The sequence below is a fragment of the Piliocolobus tephrosceles genome, chromosome 2, assembly GCF_002776525.5.
Source record: "Piliocolobus tephrosceles isolate RC106 chromosome 2, ASM277652v3, whole genome shotgun sequence".
Classification (NCBI taxonomy): Eukaryota; Metazoa; Chordata; class Mammalia; order Primates; family Cercopithecidae; genus Piliocolobus; species Piliocolobus tephrosceles.
The window spans coordinates 131815935-131835332 of record NC_045435.1 but is presented as its reverse complement, the minus strand read 5'-3'; the positions used below and the strand labels follow the sequence as shown (position 1 = coordinate 131835332).

At 34.4% G+C, this 19398-nt stretch overlaps 1 protein-coding gene across 34 annotated transcripts in view; it reads right to left on the bottom strand.

Annotated features, from left to right (window-relative positions):
• The window catches only part of MBNL1 (muscleblind like splicing regulator 1), a 222840-nt gene that overhangs the window by 9850 nt on the left and 193592 nt on the right, over window positions 1-19398 (bottom strand). For 16 of the 34 annotated variants that reach the window (XM_023232088.2, XM_023232095.1, XM_023232103.1 and 13 more), the window contains 4 exons: window positions 10324-10581; window positions 9100-9153; window positions 8086-8239; window positions 224-259 (listed from right to left, as the gene is read on the bottom strand). In XM_023232088.2, the coding sequence (XP_023087856.1) occupies window positions 224-259; window positions 8086-8239; window positions 9100-9153; window positions 10324-10581 (502 nt within the window). The remainder of the gene's footprint in view (window positions 1-223; window positions 260-8085; window positions 8240-9099; window positions 9154-10323; window positions 10582-19398) is intronic. The other 18 variants (XM_031935249.1, XM_023232109.2, XM_023232099.2 and 15 more) reach the window with 3 other exon arrangements.

Below are 19398 nucleotides of genomic sequence, written 5' to 3'. Positions count from 1 at the left end.
AATCAAAATCCACCAAAGGTGACTAAAGGAAACTCGTGTGTGTAAAGAAAACGTTTATGTGAGTCCATGTCAATTAAATAGAAAATGGCATTTAATTGACAGGTGTTAGTAAAGGGGAAATGGACTTGCCCAATAGATATAAGTTAAACTTAGCAGTGGATTTTGAGGGGCTGTGAGGTACACCATAGGTTTAAGATAATCAAGAAACAAAGCTGGCACCTACCAACACTTGTAGCGGGTGTCATGCACAATATTGAGCCTGCCCATCATGCATTGCAACAGGAAGGTGGATTTGAAAAGGGAAAAGAATTAAAACATCCCATCACACGTGTAATTAGAAAATTCATTTGAACAAAGAAGAAAAATTGTTATTATGGGAACAGTGGCATGTAACTGTCAGCACAATCAAATCATACAATAGCACAGTGATCAATTAGAACTAGTCTCAAGTGAAGAATAAAAGCCAGTTTAACTGTGTGCTGGTACACTTTGTTTCTCTTAATTGTTGCCTATAAACAAAAGTATTTTGGAAGTAATTTAAATCCACTTAGTTCTTTTAAAAATAATATTGTGATTTGTTTTGTTTTAATCTGATTACTAACCATCTGGTCGTTTTGCTATTTCTGACCTTAACTTATGAATGCCTTAACATTTTCTTTATATCAGGCACATATTAACTTATTAAAGATATTATTTATTATTAAATACTAAATAATTCAATGTACAAAACTGACTTAACAACATAATAAAACCCAAACATTCATTTTCATTCCTTTTGTTTTATTTTCCTGTTCATTGTAGCAGCAACCATGTAAACATGAAAGGGGTTGTGATTATTCATACAGGATTTGTATTTGGAGGGATGCCAAGCAATACATTTTACATAAAAAAGTGAAATTTCTGCATTTCCTTAGTTTGAAATTAAAATGTAGGAAAAGCACTAAGGGGGAATATAATTCCTTATAAATATCAAATTGGTTTACTTCATGGTATCTAGGAAATCAGAGTGGTTTTCATTGCTGGTTCAGACCTTCAAGACTTCTGGGAGTAGCAAATGTTCTACAAAATTTCACACACAAGAAACTGCTAATTAGACTTCAATAAAAACCTTGAGTGGGAGATAGTGAAGATACATACATCACATATGGGGTGTTAGCACTGATGCTGACAATTGTTCAACCGTGATAAGCAAAAACAAATGTTGCATATATAGATAGTCTTTGTTCTCTTTGACATGTAAATACTGAAAATTTAACTTATTTTACCAAGTACGAGGCACTTTCCCATATGCAGAACCACTGTTCTTTCTATGGGATTATTTTAGAATTCTAGGTTTTAAAATATCAAAGGATTTTATATTTCTATCTAAATTTTGGCATATCCTGTTTAAATACTAGCAGCATCTGGGACGAACATTTGTTAGAAAAATATCTGCCAAATGAATCTTGTCAGAGATGGCCCTATAAAATAAAGCTGCCATTGAGAAACTCAACTTAAACACGGATTACTTAACTGGCATCCCTGTAACAGCTGCAATTAGTTTGTCATCACAATTAGACTGTAGGCACAGTGATCAATGATTAAACTCTGTAATGAATCTGGGGACACATCCTACCAAGTGGAATAATATTATATTGACAAGCATTAAGACCCCTGAAGATCTCTGTCATTTGCTACTACTACTGAGTCAAAGACTTGTGAAAGACAAACAGAAACAAGCCAGTAATAACAAAGAAGTTATAATAATTTGAGACAGTAGAGCAAGCAAAACTTAATACCGGATCTACATCTTATAAAATCATTACTGTCTTAATGGTAGGGTGAGAGAATTGGAAAAGAAATGACGAATGATAAAGAATAATGTGATAATTAAGTAATATTAAAGCCAGTTTAAATATTGTAGAGGTTATATGTTTCAATTATTTATTATTATGCTGAGACTTGCCTACTGCATTTCATCCCATGCATAATTAAGCCTGCACATGCTGAAAATGAGTTAACCTTATACTATCTCTCTAAAACTCTAAAGCTATTATGATTTGAATTTTAGTTTGAGTTATCTTCCTCATTACCATTATAACCAATGCACACAGTTTTGAGAGGGATTTGCAGCAAATAAACATAAGGCAGCAATGAAAATACTAGCCAGGGTGCAATAACTCACAAATATGAGGACATAATGCTGTAGGACCCACTTACCAAAAACGAAAATCACTTTTGAAATGATCTTGGTTTCCATCTTTACTTTACATGGGTTGATTTACTAATAATAATGCGCAAATGGCCATTTAAATTTTTCCTCAATTTTCAGCACAAAGCAAAATTTAAGTGAATGTATTTGTCAATTTACAATTTCTCCTACAAAGATATTTGCAGAGCAGAATGGGGTGCCTCTAAGAAATGTGTTATTTTAATTGCATGACTTTTTAAATCAAAAATTTTAATTGATATGTAGTAAAATGTAAGAAAAATTAGGATGATAATTTACAAATAAGATGTATGCATACTTAAAATTACTTGGCATAGAAGGGAAATAAGTAGAAGGGAGAAAAGAACTGTAATGAAGATTTAGTTGGAAGTTAGAATTTCAATGTAATAATTCAGTCCTATTTAGGTTGATTATAAGAAGTATTAAGCTGATTAAGATCTTCTAAAAACAGTGTATATCATTTTAAGACTAAAAGTTAACAATCAGTTGGATTATTCTCAAAATTGGTATCCAAACAAGCAGTACCTTCTTTATTTTTATTAATTATAAGTAATTTACTAACATACATAATTATAAATTATTAAATGTATTAATGATACTAAATGTGACAAATCTTTTTGTTTTTTCTTCTTTCTATAAACACAACCCTGCCTACCCCTGCCCTTAGACCTACACCACCACCTAAGAAAGTTTTCTGGCCTTTTGTTGCCTTATTCTTGGTAGAGTTGTAATACAAGCCAAAGTAGAAGTTGTTTAAAGCAAATGTATTTTCAGAACTGTTAAAACTCAAAAGCTAACATTGATTGAGGGAGATATGCTAGAGAGGGAGACAAGAGGTGTGATTCTGAAGATGGTAGGTAAGCAAAAATGGTGATTAGGGCAGAGAAAAAAATTCCTCAAGATTGAAGTGGCAGGCAGTGTGCAGCTCCACAGGTAGTTGGGTAGGTAGCCTGTTCTTTCAGAATAGCCCTGCAGACATCAGGCCCTCAAGGGCATGGGAGCCTGGAGGGCATAGACAAGGAAGCCTATATCCAAGGCAAGCACAGAACCTCTGGAGTACCTGTCTTCAAGAGCTCTCGCAAGCATGGACAATGATCATATTAGCAGTGAGCAGCTGTGACTGATGAATGAAGAATGCATAGTCTGTCTGACAATACTAGACTGCACAGGACCTCCATTTGAGGTAAGGTCAGGAGAGAGAGGGAGCTGGGGGATGTAGTCCTGGATTCCCAGTAATGCCTGTTGTTTCTCTCAACCCAGGGAGACAGAGATCAGAGTTCAGAGCTAGACTTAATTTCAATGAAAACAAATGGTGTAAAGGAAAGTGGTATTTCTTATACACCCTAATTTCATGAGTGAAAATTCATACCTATAATGTATATAGATCCTAAATTATGTATGATATCTACAAATAATCAATCTGGTATATCTAAATTTGAGAAAACAAAACTTTAATATGAATGTAACCTAATACTTATATTTATCTTTAAATGGGGTATTAAGTGTGAAACACCATGGAGTTAGGTGATCAGTAAGGGCTACTTCCACTCTCCCAAATCATTTTTAAGGTCTTCGTGTAATAAGCTCATAGACATTAAGAGATTAACCAAGTCAGCCTAACTTGAGTTCAAGTTGTACTTAAATCTAAACCTTACAAAAGCCGTTTAACTTGGGAAAAATCACTGTACCTTACTAGGCTCCAAATTACTCATTGGTAAAATGAAAATATTAATGCCAATCTTTTGGGCGTTGTGAAAAAAAAATGAGATAATATATGCAAAGCACTCAGTGCAGCATGAAACCAGAGCAACCATTCAATAAAATGTAACTCTTTTGAACAAAATGTGTGAAACAATCTGGCCTGAGGCAATACGGAATTGTAGGGCTTGGAACTGAAGGGCACAGTGTGTGTCCTATCTAAAGGATTTACATTTAGTTTTCATGTAAACACTCTTAAACAAAAATATTTCTAGATCCTACATTTTACCCTTGGGCCATGAGTTTGCAATCTTTCACATAAATACTGGTATGCAGTGGCATACATTATTGAATGAATAAATGAAAAGATGGGTGGATAGGTAAATGGGGGGATGAATAGATGGACGAAAACAGAAGGACAGAGGAAGGAGGAAGGAAAAAAGGATAAGAGAGGAAAGGAGAGGGGAGAACAGAATGATAGGAGGATGTATGTATGTATGGCTGAATGATGCTTAGATGGGTAATGTCCATATTAAATCCAATTCTGTTCTTAAAAGTTAAAGCAAGCAGTAATTTTTCTTAGTTAGCTGGCTGGCTTGTCACTGAACCCTGATCTTTTGCCAGCAACCTACTCTGTATACGCAGCCACCTGCTCTAAGAATTTAGCTAACCATGCTTCACTGTAATATGAATAAAATACACCTACACATCTGCAGTTATCATTGAAGCAACAGACTATAGACATCTAAAATTCTGAGCTGCAAAAAAAAATAAAAGAACTCCATTTTTTTCCCATTTCCAATAAAGTCTTCAAAGTGTACCTTCTAAATTATTAAATTGTGATCAGATCAGATTCCTTGATCATCTAATTCTGTATTATTTGTCTGCAGAACAACTAAACTTTGGAAAACGGAATTCCTTTTCTCCCAGGTTATTAGACATGAGATTACATGTGAATTTGTGGTTAAGATACATTTCCTTTAGTTCTCAAAGGGTGTTTTTTAAAAACTGAATTAATTGACAAAATTTAAATATTGAGAAATTTCACATATAAACTTACAAACGTCCAGAATATCTGGGAAAAAATCGTAAGACCTAGCAACACTGTATGTCAGGGCTACTGTATCAGGTTGTGCGGGTTTCTTACAACCAACCCTACAAGGTATATACACAATCAACTGTGGTTTACACAGTCTATGATGCAAATGGAGCCACAAAGGGTTTGCAGTGGATAGCAGGTACAACCTGCCAGGCAGACAATTCTCTGAGGCAACAAAAGGCAAAGTATGAACATTGACTATACTCTTTAGACTGAGTCTGTGCTCCCCTGTGCCACCCATACCCCACAGCTCCCAATTTATTTCTTGCTTGACTTGTGTTTCCTGCCTGGCCCCTGAGGCTTTTGCATTTACATTCCCTGCATTAGACTTCTTTCCTTTCTGACTGTCTGATAAAGTGGTGGGGCAGAAATAACGATGACCTATCCATTTTAACCTTTTCAGGTCACAGGGTCAATTTGTGTGCACGCAGGTACATATTATATAATGAAAATATTTTAAAATAATTATATAGTCACTACCTACTTCTACTTCTGATTATGTGATTAATAAAGGTCAACGTGCTGCTTCAGGCCCTTAAAACTGAGGTGCAAATAAATGTTATTTTATGTTGCTAATGCAATAATTTCACACTATATTGATTACATTTGAGAAATGTGTGTGTGTGTGTGTGTGTATATATATATATATATATATATATATATATTTGTTGTTGTTTTGTGTGTGTGTGTTTTTTTTTTTTGAGGCGGAGTCTCACTCCTCTGCCCAGGCTGGAGCGCAGTGATGTGATTTCGGCTTGCTGCTCCGCCTCCCTGGTTCAGGCGATTCTCCTGTCTCAGCCTTCCAAGTAGCTGGGATTACAGACATGCATCACCATGTCCGGCTAATTTTTGGATTTTTAGTAGAGACAGGGTTTTGCCATGTTGGCCAGGCTGGTCTCCATATCCCGACCTCAACTGAGCCGCCTGCCTCAGCCTCCCAAAGTGGTGGGATTACAGGCGTGAGTCACCACGCCTGGCCTATATTTGAGAAATATTGATCAAGACTGGAATATCTCTGATACAAAATGCATCATAATAAATGCAAATATATCTAAAAAATTTTCAGCATATTTCAATTAATGCAGATTTTATTTAAATTAGCAATGCTTACCCTAGCACAGAGAGACAAGTTTGATTCTGATTTATGAATGAGTTTATTATTTTCCCTAATTTGAACTTTACCTAGCATCTTTGGCTCTATCCACAGACAAAAAGCGATTCTAGGGAGACACTAGTGTCACAAGTAAGGGTCATCAAAAACCTATTCTAGGGAGACACTAGTGTCACCAGTAAGGGTCATCGTACCATGCAACTGATGGTTATACTTATTTAGAAAAAACTATAGTCATTTGAGTGTTGTTGAAAAACTAACATGAAACCTATTTGATAAAATAGATTATTTCAGTTTTCTTTAAATAGCATAGATTTGTTTTTTAGACTTTAGTAGAGAAACTACCATATTTTTTAAGACTAGCCAAGTGCAATAGTGAGAAGAGGGGAATGAGTAGAACGAGAAGTTCAATCTGTAACTGACGGTGAACAATCAACTGAGATAACTCACTACCGTTGATCTAACTGAAACTGTCATTTCTCATGGTAATGTTTTAGCCAATAAAATAAACCGACAAAAATAAGTTTTAATTTCTTCAAAGAGATTATGATAGCTACATATAATCCCTTGAAACTTTGCTCATCTGACTACAGAAAAACTGATGGATTGTTTGTTGGGGGCAGTGAAAATCTAGGGACACAGCAACTTGCACAAGAGCAAAAAGATTAATTTCTGAAAAACTATACATGTTGAGAAGAAAGTTACAATATTACAAAACATAAGAGAAATGTGAGACTACAGATCAAAATGATTTGATTTTTGTTCCAATATGAACAAACTGCAATTTGAAAGATACTATTTCATGAGTACAAATATCATTTTATCCATGTGTCTGGGGTACTGGCTATTTCAGTTAGTGGAATATTCTAGTTAGCTGTTACCTCACATTTATTTTACATATGGATGACTGATTTTCAAAGATGTACTACATAAAAAGTTATGGTTAGTATTAAAAACTCATATAATTTATTCTTTTGTTCATGAATCAAAAACAAATTCACATTCACTTACAGCATTATGAACCTAATACACTGTAAATACTGCCAAGATAGTCTAATATAAAATTGGGAGCTGGATTTTTGACATATATATCTAATCATTGATTTAATTAATAAAATATTTTATTAAGTAAGTCTCTCAAACCATGGTATTCTCAAAATAAGAGTGAAGCGATAAAGAGGAAAGTGAGATTAGAGTTTCTGGTTAGTAAAATTCCAGATAATAATAAGTTTATATGTATTTTCTGAAATAAATTCAGAGTCAATAAAAAGAGTAAATTTCCAGGTAATTAAATGAGTAGCTAGTCTGTATTTTAAACTTTGCAATTTGTGTGAGTAATTCTAGATTATGTATACATTACCAAATTGAAAATAAGCTGAAACCACAAATGTAGAACTCCATAATAAATTAAACATTGAGGAGCACTTAGGGCTCTTTCAATATTAGCTTAGGAACAGTCAAAATTTTAAGCAGTGTACTGATTGATGCCACTAAGAGCCCTTTTTAAGAGCTCTAGAACACATAATTTTTTTTCATTCTTGACCTTGAAAACAAAAAGGCTGAAAAATAAAAATCAAAACTGAAAGTGTTGTTTTATATAATTTAACTCTATGGAATAATGAAGGCAAAGGGGTCTTACAGCAAGAAAGTATCATAAAATAGCTTGACAGACATATAACAGTGTGGAGGAAAGAGAAAAACAAGAGAACTGTATTTCATTTCTAAATTACACAAACACATACAAATGTATAAAATACCACTGATCCTTAATCCATATTTCATTAAGCTAAAATCCTTACTTTTTAAAGAAAACCACATGAGACACCTCAGATAAGTTTCCATCATTGACCACCTTACCTGACACCTCATCTATAATTCCAAACAAACTTGGGGTGTGGTTTATCTGCTCTAACAGTAGGACTCTCTGTAGATCATCAGATTCATTTATTAAGAAACCCCACCCCTTACCTGGTGGGAGAAACGCTGTATGCTGTTGTAACTGCATGTTGGCTAGAGCCTGTTGGTATTGGAAAATACCAGTGTTAAAGACTGCGGTGGCACCGTTGGTTTTTTCAAGAGCAGGCCTCTTTGGTAATGGGGGAAGTACAGCTTGAGGAATTCCCTGTTTAGTGAATGAGTATAAAAAACAAATACCAGTAAAAAGAGAAAAAGAAAAAAGAAAAATCAGTCGAAGGCTAAAATTGTTAGGAAGCATGAGCAAGCAAGCAGCAGAGCACTTAACTACCCGAGGGAAAAAATCCAATGAACAAAAAATTAAAGAAAAAAAAAAAAAGCAAGATAAAAGCTTTAAAGGAAGCATTATTTTTGTCCAAAACAAAATCTCACTAGTACGAGAGCACATGTTATAATGTGTTAAAGTGCTTTAGGTCCCATAATGCTTCAGGCTTTCTGTGAGAAGCCATTGATTTGGGAAAAGAGGAAAAGCCGCACTGCGAGCTCCATGAGGATTGACAAGTAAAAGCAATGTTAATAGTTAATTGTACAGAGTGACTGAAACAGATAAAATAAAAACTAATCCACTGCTCCTCCCCCCAGATCTACCTAGACATGCAAATGTCCCAGAGCATGCAAGTTTTTTTCCTTAAATACTGAACTATAAATATTAAAATGTAAATAATTCTACCACTAAAGCCATGCTAACCAAACAGGTACATAAATATACAGTCAAAAATACACTCTTTATGTCCTCCAAGTATTTCTTTAGAACATTCTACAATGTAGTTAAACTGAATGTGGGCTGCTGGGCTTTCAGAATCTTTTATTGTATGATATCCATCTATGTACTTAGATTATAGTCTTTCTACTAATTTTGTCAGGAAACCACACTCAGTTTTTTCATTGTACTTTATAACTCTATAACAGAAAAAAGGATATATATTTTAAAGTTGATTTAAAAAAAAAAAAAAACTTGTATCTACAATAAAGCTACATGCCAAGCTAAAAGGTGAAAGGTCATAGTACCAGGTCAAAGGTTGCCTCGAGGGGTCGCTTCAGTGATTTGACAGCCGACTGAGTCTTAATTAGCAGGCAGCGAGCACATGATGGCAATGGGCCAGTGGGGTTCAAGCGCATTAACATAAACAGCAAGCAGAGGTGCATCATGGGGGCAGCAGTGCATTTTTGGGTAGGTGAGAAAAAACAAATAAAAAAACAAATCATCGGAATGCCATATACAACGAATAACAAGACTAAGCATGCACAATAAAGGCACTACTGAGTTGTTATTGGGAGGATAACTCCTCTTTGTAGTTAATTACAAACAAGATACTCTAACAGAAAAAAAAAAAAGAGTGAAAGGAAGAGAGGAGGAGAGAGTCTGCCTTCTGTATTTTTGCTCAAGTATCCATAAACAAACACAGAAAAGATCTCTCTCATGATTATATCACTGTTATGAAATACTACACAGTGACTTTTAAAATGAGTATTTCATTGATTTAAGTCATATATTTATGTAAAAAATGACAACATTAAAACAGCTAAGCAAAGAACAAAGAATGGGCTCATTAAAATCAGCTACTAGATCACATTAAAATTTACCTTGATAATATAGTTTAGTAGCTATTCTTAATGATCCAGTTTCTAACTCTTTGAGTACTGCTGTCTCTCTCCTTTCTATATAATGGCATAGTCAAGCTTCTCTAGTGTTAATATTATGTTTATGCCACAATATTATTTCAGACAATCTAGAGAGTATACTACTTAAAATCCTGTAGCTAATTCTAAGAACAATTTTGTTGAACGATTCTCCTAAATAGTTCCAGATCATGTTATTGTTAAAAGCAAGATATATGTGAAGAAGAGCCTTGATGTGCAAAAGAACACACCAAAGGAAAACAATGGCTGATTAGATGGCACACAGAAATAAGAAGACCGAAAATGGCAATATCGTTAAATTGAAAAGGAGACAGGTGGTTCTGTACAAAGCAGAGATTTCAGAAACCCTACATCCAGAATAAGACAGATTAAGAGTTAGGCCAAGGGTAGGAGCAATCTGAACCATTTGAGGAGTTACCCTCACTTCTGTGAAAGTAACTTCTTTATATATTGTCTGGGATACCTGAACAAACATATCTTCAGCAATTTTATTTTAAAAAAGGTTAATAAATGAATAGCTTGTAGTCAGATAGAGTTGCTCACTTTGCTTTTCTGACTGCTAACAAGGAGAGAGCTGATATCTCTACTCACCATGGCAGCTGCAGTGGCTGCAGCCTGTGCAGCTGCAGCCTGGTTGACCTGGTATTGGGCAGCCTTGATCTTGGCTTGCAAATGTGCAGGGGGATGAAAGTATTTGCACTTTTCCCGAGAGCATCTCCCTTTGATGTAATCCATACACACAGTGACTGTGTTGTCATTGGTGTCAATCATTGTGCTGTCAGCAGGATGAGCAAACCGACAATCATTTTCTCCTCTGTTGCAATTGCCACGTTGGTACTCTCGACATACCTATGAGGTCAATAAGTACATGAGGTTTAGTCAAGAAGTCAATGAACAAGAAGACGCTTTCTGAAGATTTTAACTTAAAGTGCAAGACTGGTGATAGAAGGCTACAGATGAAAGGGGAAAAATGATTTTCAAACAAGGCACCAAAGTAACTTCAGCACTTTCTAGTTTAGTTACAAATTATAACTCCATTTTAGTATAAATGCCCATAAGAAAATACAGGTATAATATTAATTATGGTAAAAATACAATCTGAAATGGTGTTGATATACCTATTAATTGCAAAGGGAAAAATAATAACTTCACAGTAAAGAAACATGGCAAATATCACTTTAACCAAGTGATCAAAATTAATATCACCAATAATGAGATGTAGTGACACTGTGTACCTATTGATACGATACAATGAGAAGGGCACACAATCACAGTAGATGTATTACTGCCTGAATTTAATCAAGATGAAACATCAGATGAAGTGAATGGAAAGATATTTTACTTAATAACCGACTACTACTCTTCCAAAGTGTCAAGGTCATGCAAGACAGACTGACATACTATCACAAGCTGGAGGATCCTGGAGTCACAGAAAGAATATTGGGAGGACAACTGGTAAAATTTGATTGAAGTCTGTAGATTGGTTAAACAGCAGTATATCAATGTTAATTTTTCTGGTCTTAGGAGAGATTTCACAGTTATGCAAGATATTAATATTTAGGTCAGTGAAGGCTAGACAGAAACTCTTGGGTCCATTTTTGCAACTCTTGTGTAAATATAAAATTATTTCCAAGTGAAAAATATACAAAATCAAGTTTGATAGCTTTTTATGAAAATGTTTCCAGGAGTCATTTTTTGATCTTTAGAGATTCACTTGGTAGCTATATAAAGCAGTAAAAAAAGATTGGTTTTGTTATGTCTATTTGTTTTATATTTGACAATTCTGTTAATTTTGCCACCGAGATCTTAGGGAAAAGGCAAAAACATTATTTCTCATTCATCTGCGCAATTTTGACTCTTACTATTTAAAAGCAGTCTTCATTTGGGATACTTTGACCCTTTTACCACAAGAGGGCCATCTAAAACACAGAACGTCCTTTTAATATTTTCCTGCTCTTCCTTCAAGCTTCAAGAAAACAGTTTTTAACTGTTCAAAAGTATCCTTTCACAAACAGCAAATGCAGATATTAAGCACTTTATTTTGAAGTTAAGCAAGAAAGAGAAACTGTAACCCTGCTATGACTTAGGAAGCAAAGGTTTTCTTGGGTTTATATAAATAAAATGATTGCATTTAAATTTGGGTGTTTTCCCCATATTATATTCATATCCTATTACTGAAGAAAGTGCTTCTTAAAGAAAGAGATACTATAATCTGTACCACGCTACATCTTAAAAAAGAGCATTATAAATGATATCTTGCACTACTTGGAAACCTCAAGCTAGCTAAAGTTTTGTGTTCCAAATACATACAACGAGCCAGTGTCATTCATCACCACACTCAGAGTGATTAAGAACACAAAAACGACTTTAAAAGTTATTCAAGATTCTGGTTTTTTATTAGTATATTTATCTTATTGAACACAAGAATAAAAGTATTACCAAGATTTATAACTTAAAAAGCAAAAATGATCAAGCTGTTATCCAGAATAATTATCCTCCTCTCTGGCTGAACAATAGCATCAGCTATGGAGCTTGCTAAAACAGTACCCAGTACCTAATCAAAATTTACTATATGTGAGGCTCATCACTATACTCAGGAAGAGTATAGTGCCTACCTTAAATAATGATAAAAAGTTTTATGCGTCTATGTGTGTGTGTGTGTGTGTATGCTAAATATACACTACTGAATAAACAAAAGGGCTATTTTTCTGTTTAAGCAAACCTATGTCACAATGCAGGCATCACCAAACAGGAAACTTGCAGAAGGTCTGTAAGTGATCTCTCTCAGCTGCTGTTTGCTCCTCAGTAATTCCTGCTTTAATGAATATGCTCAAAATGAACTGAGAGCAGGGAACTAATACTCTATTTTTCCTATGTAGTTTACTCTTTCCCACATTAACAATAAAGAAGACCTGAAGTTATTTAGGTTCTGTGTGTACGTACTTGCATGAGTGTGCAGGGGGTGGGGTTCTACAGGTTAAGGATTGGTTTACTATAATCTCACATTCTTTACTCTGCTGTGAGATATTTAGAAAGAATTCTACAAATATGTAAGCAGAGTTTGTAACTAAGAATTAGCTCAGAATGTGTCATAAAACCAACCTTTTTTGAGATTTAAAAAAACTTAGTCAACTGTTTTTGCATAATATGCATGTTTGACTCTTTCATATTTTTATTTTTTTGCAGCTTATGGTTTTTTCCTGACGTAAGAAATGGGACAAAAGAAACATACTGTAATAGCTACTCTCACATTATTCTTGCCTTTGAAAAAATAAAGAAGAGAAAATGTCGTGTGAAAACTTGTACTGGTGAAAGGTACAGGCCAGAGGGACTGGAAATTTACCAACCATTAGATGTGCATCTGAATTGTGGGGTAACTATGGGAACATGAACCTCCCAACGCTTCTAAAACACATTTTTCCTAATAGACATCATCAATAAAATGGGATCTATCCCTTGGTTGCTCAATATGGGTTTGATCTGGTTTCTCTGATAAACTCGAGAACACTTTATGCTGATCCCCAAAATAAATCTCTTAGACATACTACTATATTAGTAAATTACAATTGACAAATTATTTAAATTCAACAAATTTAATCTCATAATTAAAAACGGTAAGAAATTATGACATTTATCACAGAGAATTTGAAACACAGAATGTAAATTAAATCTGAAAATTCTAACAACATTGTGGCTCATTTTTCTCTTCTCATCCAGTCTTCTGTATGTATGCACACATTTTAAAAAACTGTGCAGTATAGCTATTATTTGGTGACCTTTTATGCTCAACGATGCAGCATAAGCATTTTCTCATTTTGCTAAATATTTTCCAGAGTGATCACTTTGGATGGCTGCATCAAATTTCATCAAATAGTGTACATAATACAGGTAATTCTTTTGGAGGATATCTAGATAATTTCCAGTATTTCCATATCACAAGTAATATTCAAATAATATATCCATGACTATAGGCATTTTTCATTTTTGGCAGATAAATGTACAGATTTATCTGTACATGTATATGTACTAGGTCAACATATAAAAATATTTTGTGACTGGGCGTGGTGGCTCAAGCTGGTAATCTCAGTACTTTGGGATGCTAAGGTGGGTGGATCACTTGAGGCCAGGAGTTTGAGACTAGCCTGGCCAACATGGTGAAACCCCATCTCCACTAAAAATACAAAAATTAGCTGGGCATGGTGGCAGGCGACTGTAATCCTAGCTACTCAGGAGACTGAGGCAGGAGAATCGCTTGAACCTGAGAGGTGGAGGTTGCAGTGAGCTAAGATGGTGCCACTGCACTCCAGCCTGGGTGACAGAGCAAGACTCTGTCTCAAAAGAAAAAAAAAAGTTCGATAAATGGTTTTTAAACCTACATTAAAATAATAAAATCTATTTAGCTACACATGTAATGTGATTCAACATGAGCCTTTTACTCTACAAGTACTAAGGCAAGATTTGCCAATGAAGATATTCAATGAAAACATTTACGTTCTAAATTCTATTTCCAGAAAAATATCTACAGAATAATTATAAACTTTAAATAACCAAAAGAAAACATAGGAAAATTTCCTAAGGAAATGTAAATTAATTCTAAATAAACCTTCTTTTGTTAACTAAATAGCAGTAATGCAGCAGACAGACAATAGGGTTTGTAGTCAGAAATTATGAGTTCCAGTTCCTATCACTTTACTAGCTATGGAGTCTTCATAATGAAAACACTATTAACATCTATTTAAAAGGTCATGGACACTGAATAAAATAATGCACAGCTTATAACACATCATACAAATCTGGATAATATTAATAATCCTGTCATTTGATCTCTAATTTTTTAATACTTGAAAAACATATTTCAAAATGGTCAAATTAATAAGTTTTATCAGTAGTATTAAATTTAGCAATGCTCTGCAAGTTAAAGCACTGGGATTCTAAGGAGATTAATATCCATATTCGAATTTATTCAAAACTGGAGAGTCATTTGCATGTTCTTTAAGGAGATATCCGTTTGAAGTAATATGTTTTATGCTCACCATATTTGTATAATTAACTCAGTCATCTTGGAGAATAACAATCAAAAGCAGGAATAGAAAGCTAATTATAAGAAGAAACAGGGACTTTGTCCATTTTAACATTTTGAGAAGTCAATTTAAGTTAATGGCCAATATTAAGAAACATATTCAAAGACATATAGCCACATGTTCACCAACAGGCAGCATGGACTTCACTTTCTATCAAGCTGGAATTAACAAGCTAAATTTTTCTAAGTATTACTTTAAAAAGTAATCCTGGATAATCACTTTGACCAATCACTTTGATCAAAGGGTTCACAACATTGTTGATCATGAGTTTATAATTTAATGCAAAGAAATTATCTCTATCTTCATTTTAAAAGGATTAAAATATCCACTTTGTAATCCTCATAATTCTGGCAATTAGGTAAATATAACTGTAGTCAATTTATTGTACAATTAAAATCCCTAGATAAATATCAGATGATGTGATTTCTAGTTTCAGCTGGTGATATGGTTTGGCTGTGTCCCCACCCAAATCGCATCTTGAATTCCCACATGTTATGGTAGACAGCAGGTGGGAGGTAACTGAATCAAGGGGGCATATCTTTCCTGAGCTGTTCTTAAGATAGGGAGTAAGTCTCACGAGATCTGATGGTTTTCAAAAGGGTTACGTCCCTGTGCAACCTTTTTGCTTGTCTGCCACCATGTGAAATGTGCTTTCCATCTTCCACCATAATTGTGAGGTCTCCCTAGCCATGTGAAACTGTAAGTCCAATAAACCTCTTTCTTTTTGTAAATTGCCCAGTCTTGGGTATATCTTTACCAGCAGCATGAAAATGGACTAATACAGTTGATTATTCAATAACTGTATATATTTGATCAATTTTTCTCCTTCCAAAAAAAAATCAAGAAAAGGACATCTACTTTAACTACCTCATAGTATTTCTGTTAGGATCAAATGGGAGCATTCTTTGAAGACTAAAAGGCAGACTCCATCATTGCTATTCGGGCCAGAAAACACAAGCATACTTCTATAGGTAATGGAACTAAGAATCTACCACTTGATCTCATATAAAAACATAAAATCTGAACAGGAATGACCAACGACAGAACCATTAAGTCCACTTCCACGTTATCATTTATTAATTCCCATGAATGACTGTGCAAACCCAACAGGACAGGAAAATGGACACAACTTTGAAACAAGCTTGTCAATACACCAAGTTAGCCATTACCTTATTTAATTTACATTATTATTATTATTTGAGATAGAGTCTCCCTCTGTCACTCAGGATGGAGTGCTGGGGCGCAATCTCAGTTCACTGCAGCCTCAACCTCCCTGCTCAAGTGATCCTCCCACCTAAGTCGTTCAAGTAGCTGGGACTGCAGGTGTGAACTACTGCTCTTAATTTAGCAATTACTACAGTTATAGCAACTTACAACTCTACACCACATCAAAACTCTAATCACAGAGATTAATAACTGACAGAGCCATAGTGTATTAAATTGTTCAAATGAAGATGTTACTACATTTTAAAGAGTCATTCTAAAGTTCATTACAGATTTAAAAAAACAAACTACATAAACCTCTATGTGCAAAACTCTTAAGGTTTCTTGGGAATTTTCCGGAGACATTAAAAAAAAAAATCACAAAAGCAGTAGCCAAACATCCTCTAAAAAATGCAAAATTAAAATAATCCTACCAATAAGACTTTCCTACATTATTAAAAGCATCTTCTTTTCTAATCTTTTCTGAATAGAAAGTCTTTTATTCCATCATGTTAAATCCACTAAACACCTAAACAATCCCAACCTAGGCATGCTTTTCACTGTCATTCTAATCCTCATTTAGCTTTAAATGTTCTATTTTTTGTAGTCAATGGGTATTATACATTTTTCCGCCTATATGAAAAAGGTTATTAGATTCTTCTGTGGAAGTAGTGGAAACATACAACCATTAGTGGCCTGAATTAGAAACTAGTGTAATGATTACCTCACAGAACAAAACTTTCAGCCAAGAATAATTCATTTTAAGACAAGCAAACACAAACTGAAACTATCAGAAACGGTTGTTTGTCCACCTTTCCTGGAATACTTATGTTTTTCTCATATAGACTGCTGATGTAAAAATGGTGCAGTTAACCAAATGTCAATCTAATGTTTTCATAAGTATCTGAAATACATGTCCCCTGGTTTTTATTTGATTACTCCTATGTAATATAAATTACCTTAATAATCATCATTGTTTACCTAAAGTATTTCACTATCTGTGCACAGTGTTCTCATCAACTTATTGGAGGAGATGGATTTTTAATTAAGGTTCACAAAAAACTACATCATTTACAAATACATTAAATAAATGATGAAAAGTTGAAACCTAAATAAGAGATGCTAGTATCTTTTACTGCATGTGTTTATAGCTATTTGCATTTAGAGTCACCTGGCAGATCTGTGAAAAATATTACCAAACCCTATCGCAGATCTACTGAATCAGTCTTTGGGGATGAGGCCCTACATTTTTAACAATCACCCCAAATGATTCTAATCTCATTAAAGTATGAAAACCACTGCTTTAGGTCTAGGTGCATAATCAAGATGCCATATTTTATAGCTGAATTGCTCAAAATGTAAACATGTTTCCAAGGAGAATGGTAACACACGATAAACATTTTTCATATTTTAGTACCTCTGTGGGATTACCCTGAGCCCTGAATAAGGGAATATATCTTTCTGTGTTTAATCACCTGAGTAACTGGTTGACTGACTCATTTATCCATTCATTTAACAAGTTATTGGGCATCAGTTATGAGTCTGGGCACTATTCTCATGTGAATCTTTTCTTGTCATTGATAAGACAGGAATTAAAGGGTTTCAAAGACATTCCTCACATCTTCTACTTAAAATATTTTCAACAGTTTTCTACTGAATATTGTTGAGTAAATGAGAGAATGAATGGATTCACAAATTCTTTTAGCACCATAAAAAATTAGTGTGCTTCTTGAATATAAGTCAAACAATGATTTCTCCAATTACTAACTCTTTGTAGTAAAACAGGGGTATGGCTAAAAGAACTCAGTCTTTTCTAGAATCTATAGATGTGAATAATTTCTTAACAAAATCATGGAAAGAAATTAAATTGCTGAGACCAGCCTGGCGAACATGGTGAAACCCTGTTTCCACTGAAAATACAAAAATTAGCCGGGCATGGTGGCACACATCTATAATCTCAGCTACTCAGGAGGCTGAGGCAGGAGAATTGCTTGAACTTGCGAGGTGGAGGTTGCAGTGAGCTGAGATTGCGCCACTGCACTCCAGCCTGGGCAACAGAGTGAGACCGCGTGTCAAAAAAAGAAAAAAAAGTATGAATTTTGGAGTACAGGAAGTACTTGGCAACAAAGTCTTTTAAAAGATAGCCAGTAAAGAAAGGATAATATGAATATTGATATAAATCTCATGTGTGTATATGTATATAATTTTTAAAAATAAATGTTTCAATAGCTTGTGGCTGGTGTTAAAAACAAGAAAATGACCTAAATGTCCCTAGAATGTTTTAATTGGAAGTGACCTTAGAGATTATGGGCTGTAATCCCCTAACTTTACATGTGAGGAATATGAAGCCCAGAGAAGAAGAGCATCCTGATCCAAGCTGGCTCACCTTATTAGCAACATCACATGCAGTAATTCTTGAATTCCTGTTTTCCAATTTAACATTTTTTTTTTTTCTGTAGTATCACACTGGGTGCTGTAAAGATGTCAGTTTTAAGCAATTATGTAAGAACCAGAAGGCTGGCAATCTATGGTATTTTAAATTTCCTTATTGTCTAACAAGTTGCAGTAAAAAGATAGAAAGAAGTGGCAAGAAGAACTGGTCAATAATTTAACTGATTCCAAAAATTTTTTACCTCAGAAGGAACTCAAAATTCAAATATATGCTTCAGAATTTCATAAGGAAGAAGTGAAGTATACACTTAAATACCAAATGACCAAACATTTGATCAATTAATAAATAAGTGCATTTATTGCCATGTCTTTTAGACTTCGATACGTGATGCAATTGGCATGCGAGGAAATAACGTGCAGACAGGATTGTCTAAAATCACAAGCACAGAGCAGCAAGATGCGCCTCAGAGCTTCACGCTGCAGTATCCTAACACGTTGGAACTGTGACACTGGATCCGATCTTGTTAACAAGAATAAGACAGGAAGCTGTACTACAATCAAGCATTTAGAGAAGCAGGTTTCAGATAAAAGGCAAATCACAGTTGATGCAGTGGTAGCCATGTGTACTGACTATAGCAAAAGAAAACAGACAAAATACAATAAGTAGCTCCTCACAAAAAGAAAAAACCCAAAGACAAAAGTCTTCATTTCAATTAAGCACTACAAAATATAACCAGTAACAAACTACCTAAAATTGTGAATGTAGGAGGATTGGTTTAGTAGAGTTATAACCATTTTTTTTGAATATCATCTATTAATAATTAATTCATTAAAGTTCATCTCAGATTGCTTATTTGGTTACCACTAATCGATCAACAATTATGCATTAAGAACTCAGGGTTTGCTTTAGAAAGGTTGGGGGAATAAAACTGCTTCACATGCTGAGCATCCAATAATTTCAGATATTTAAAAAAATTTTAAGTTTCCTCTT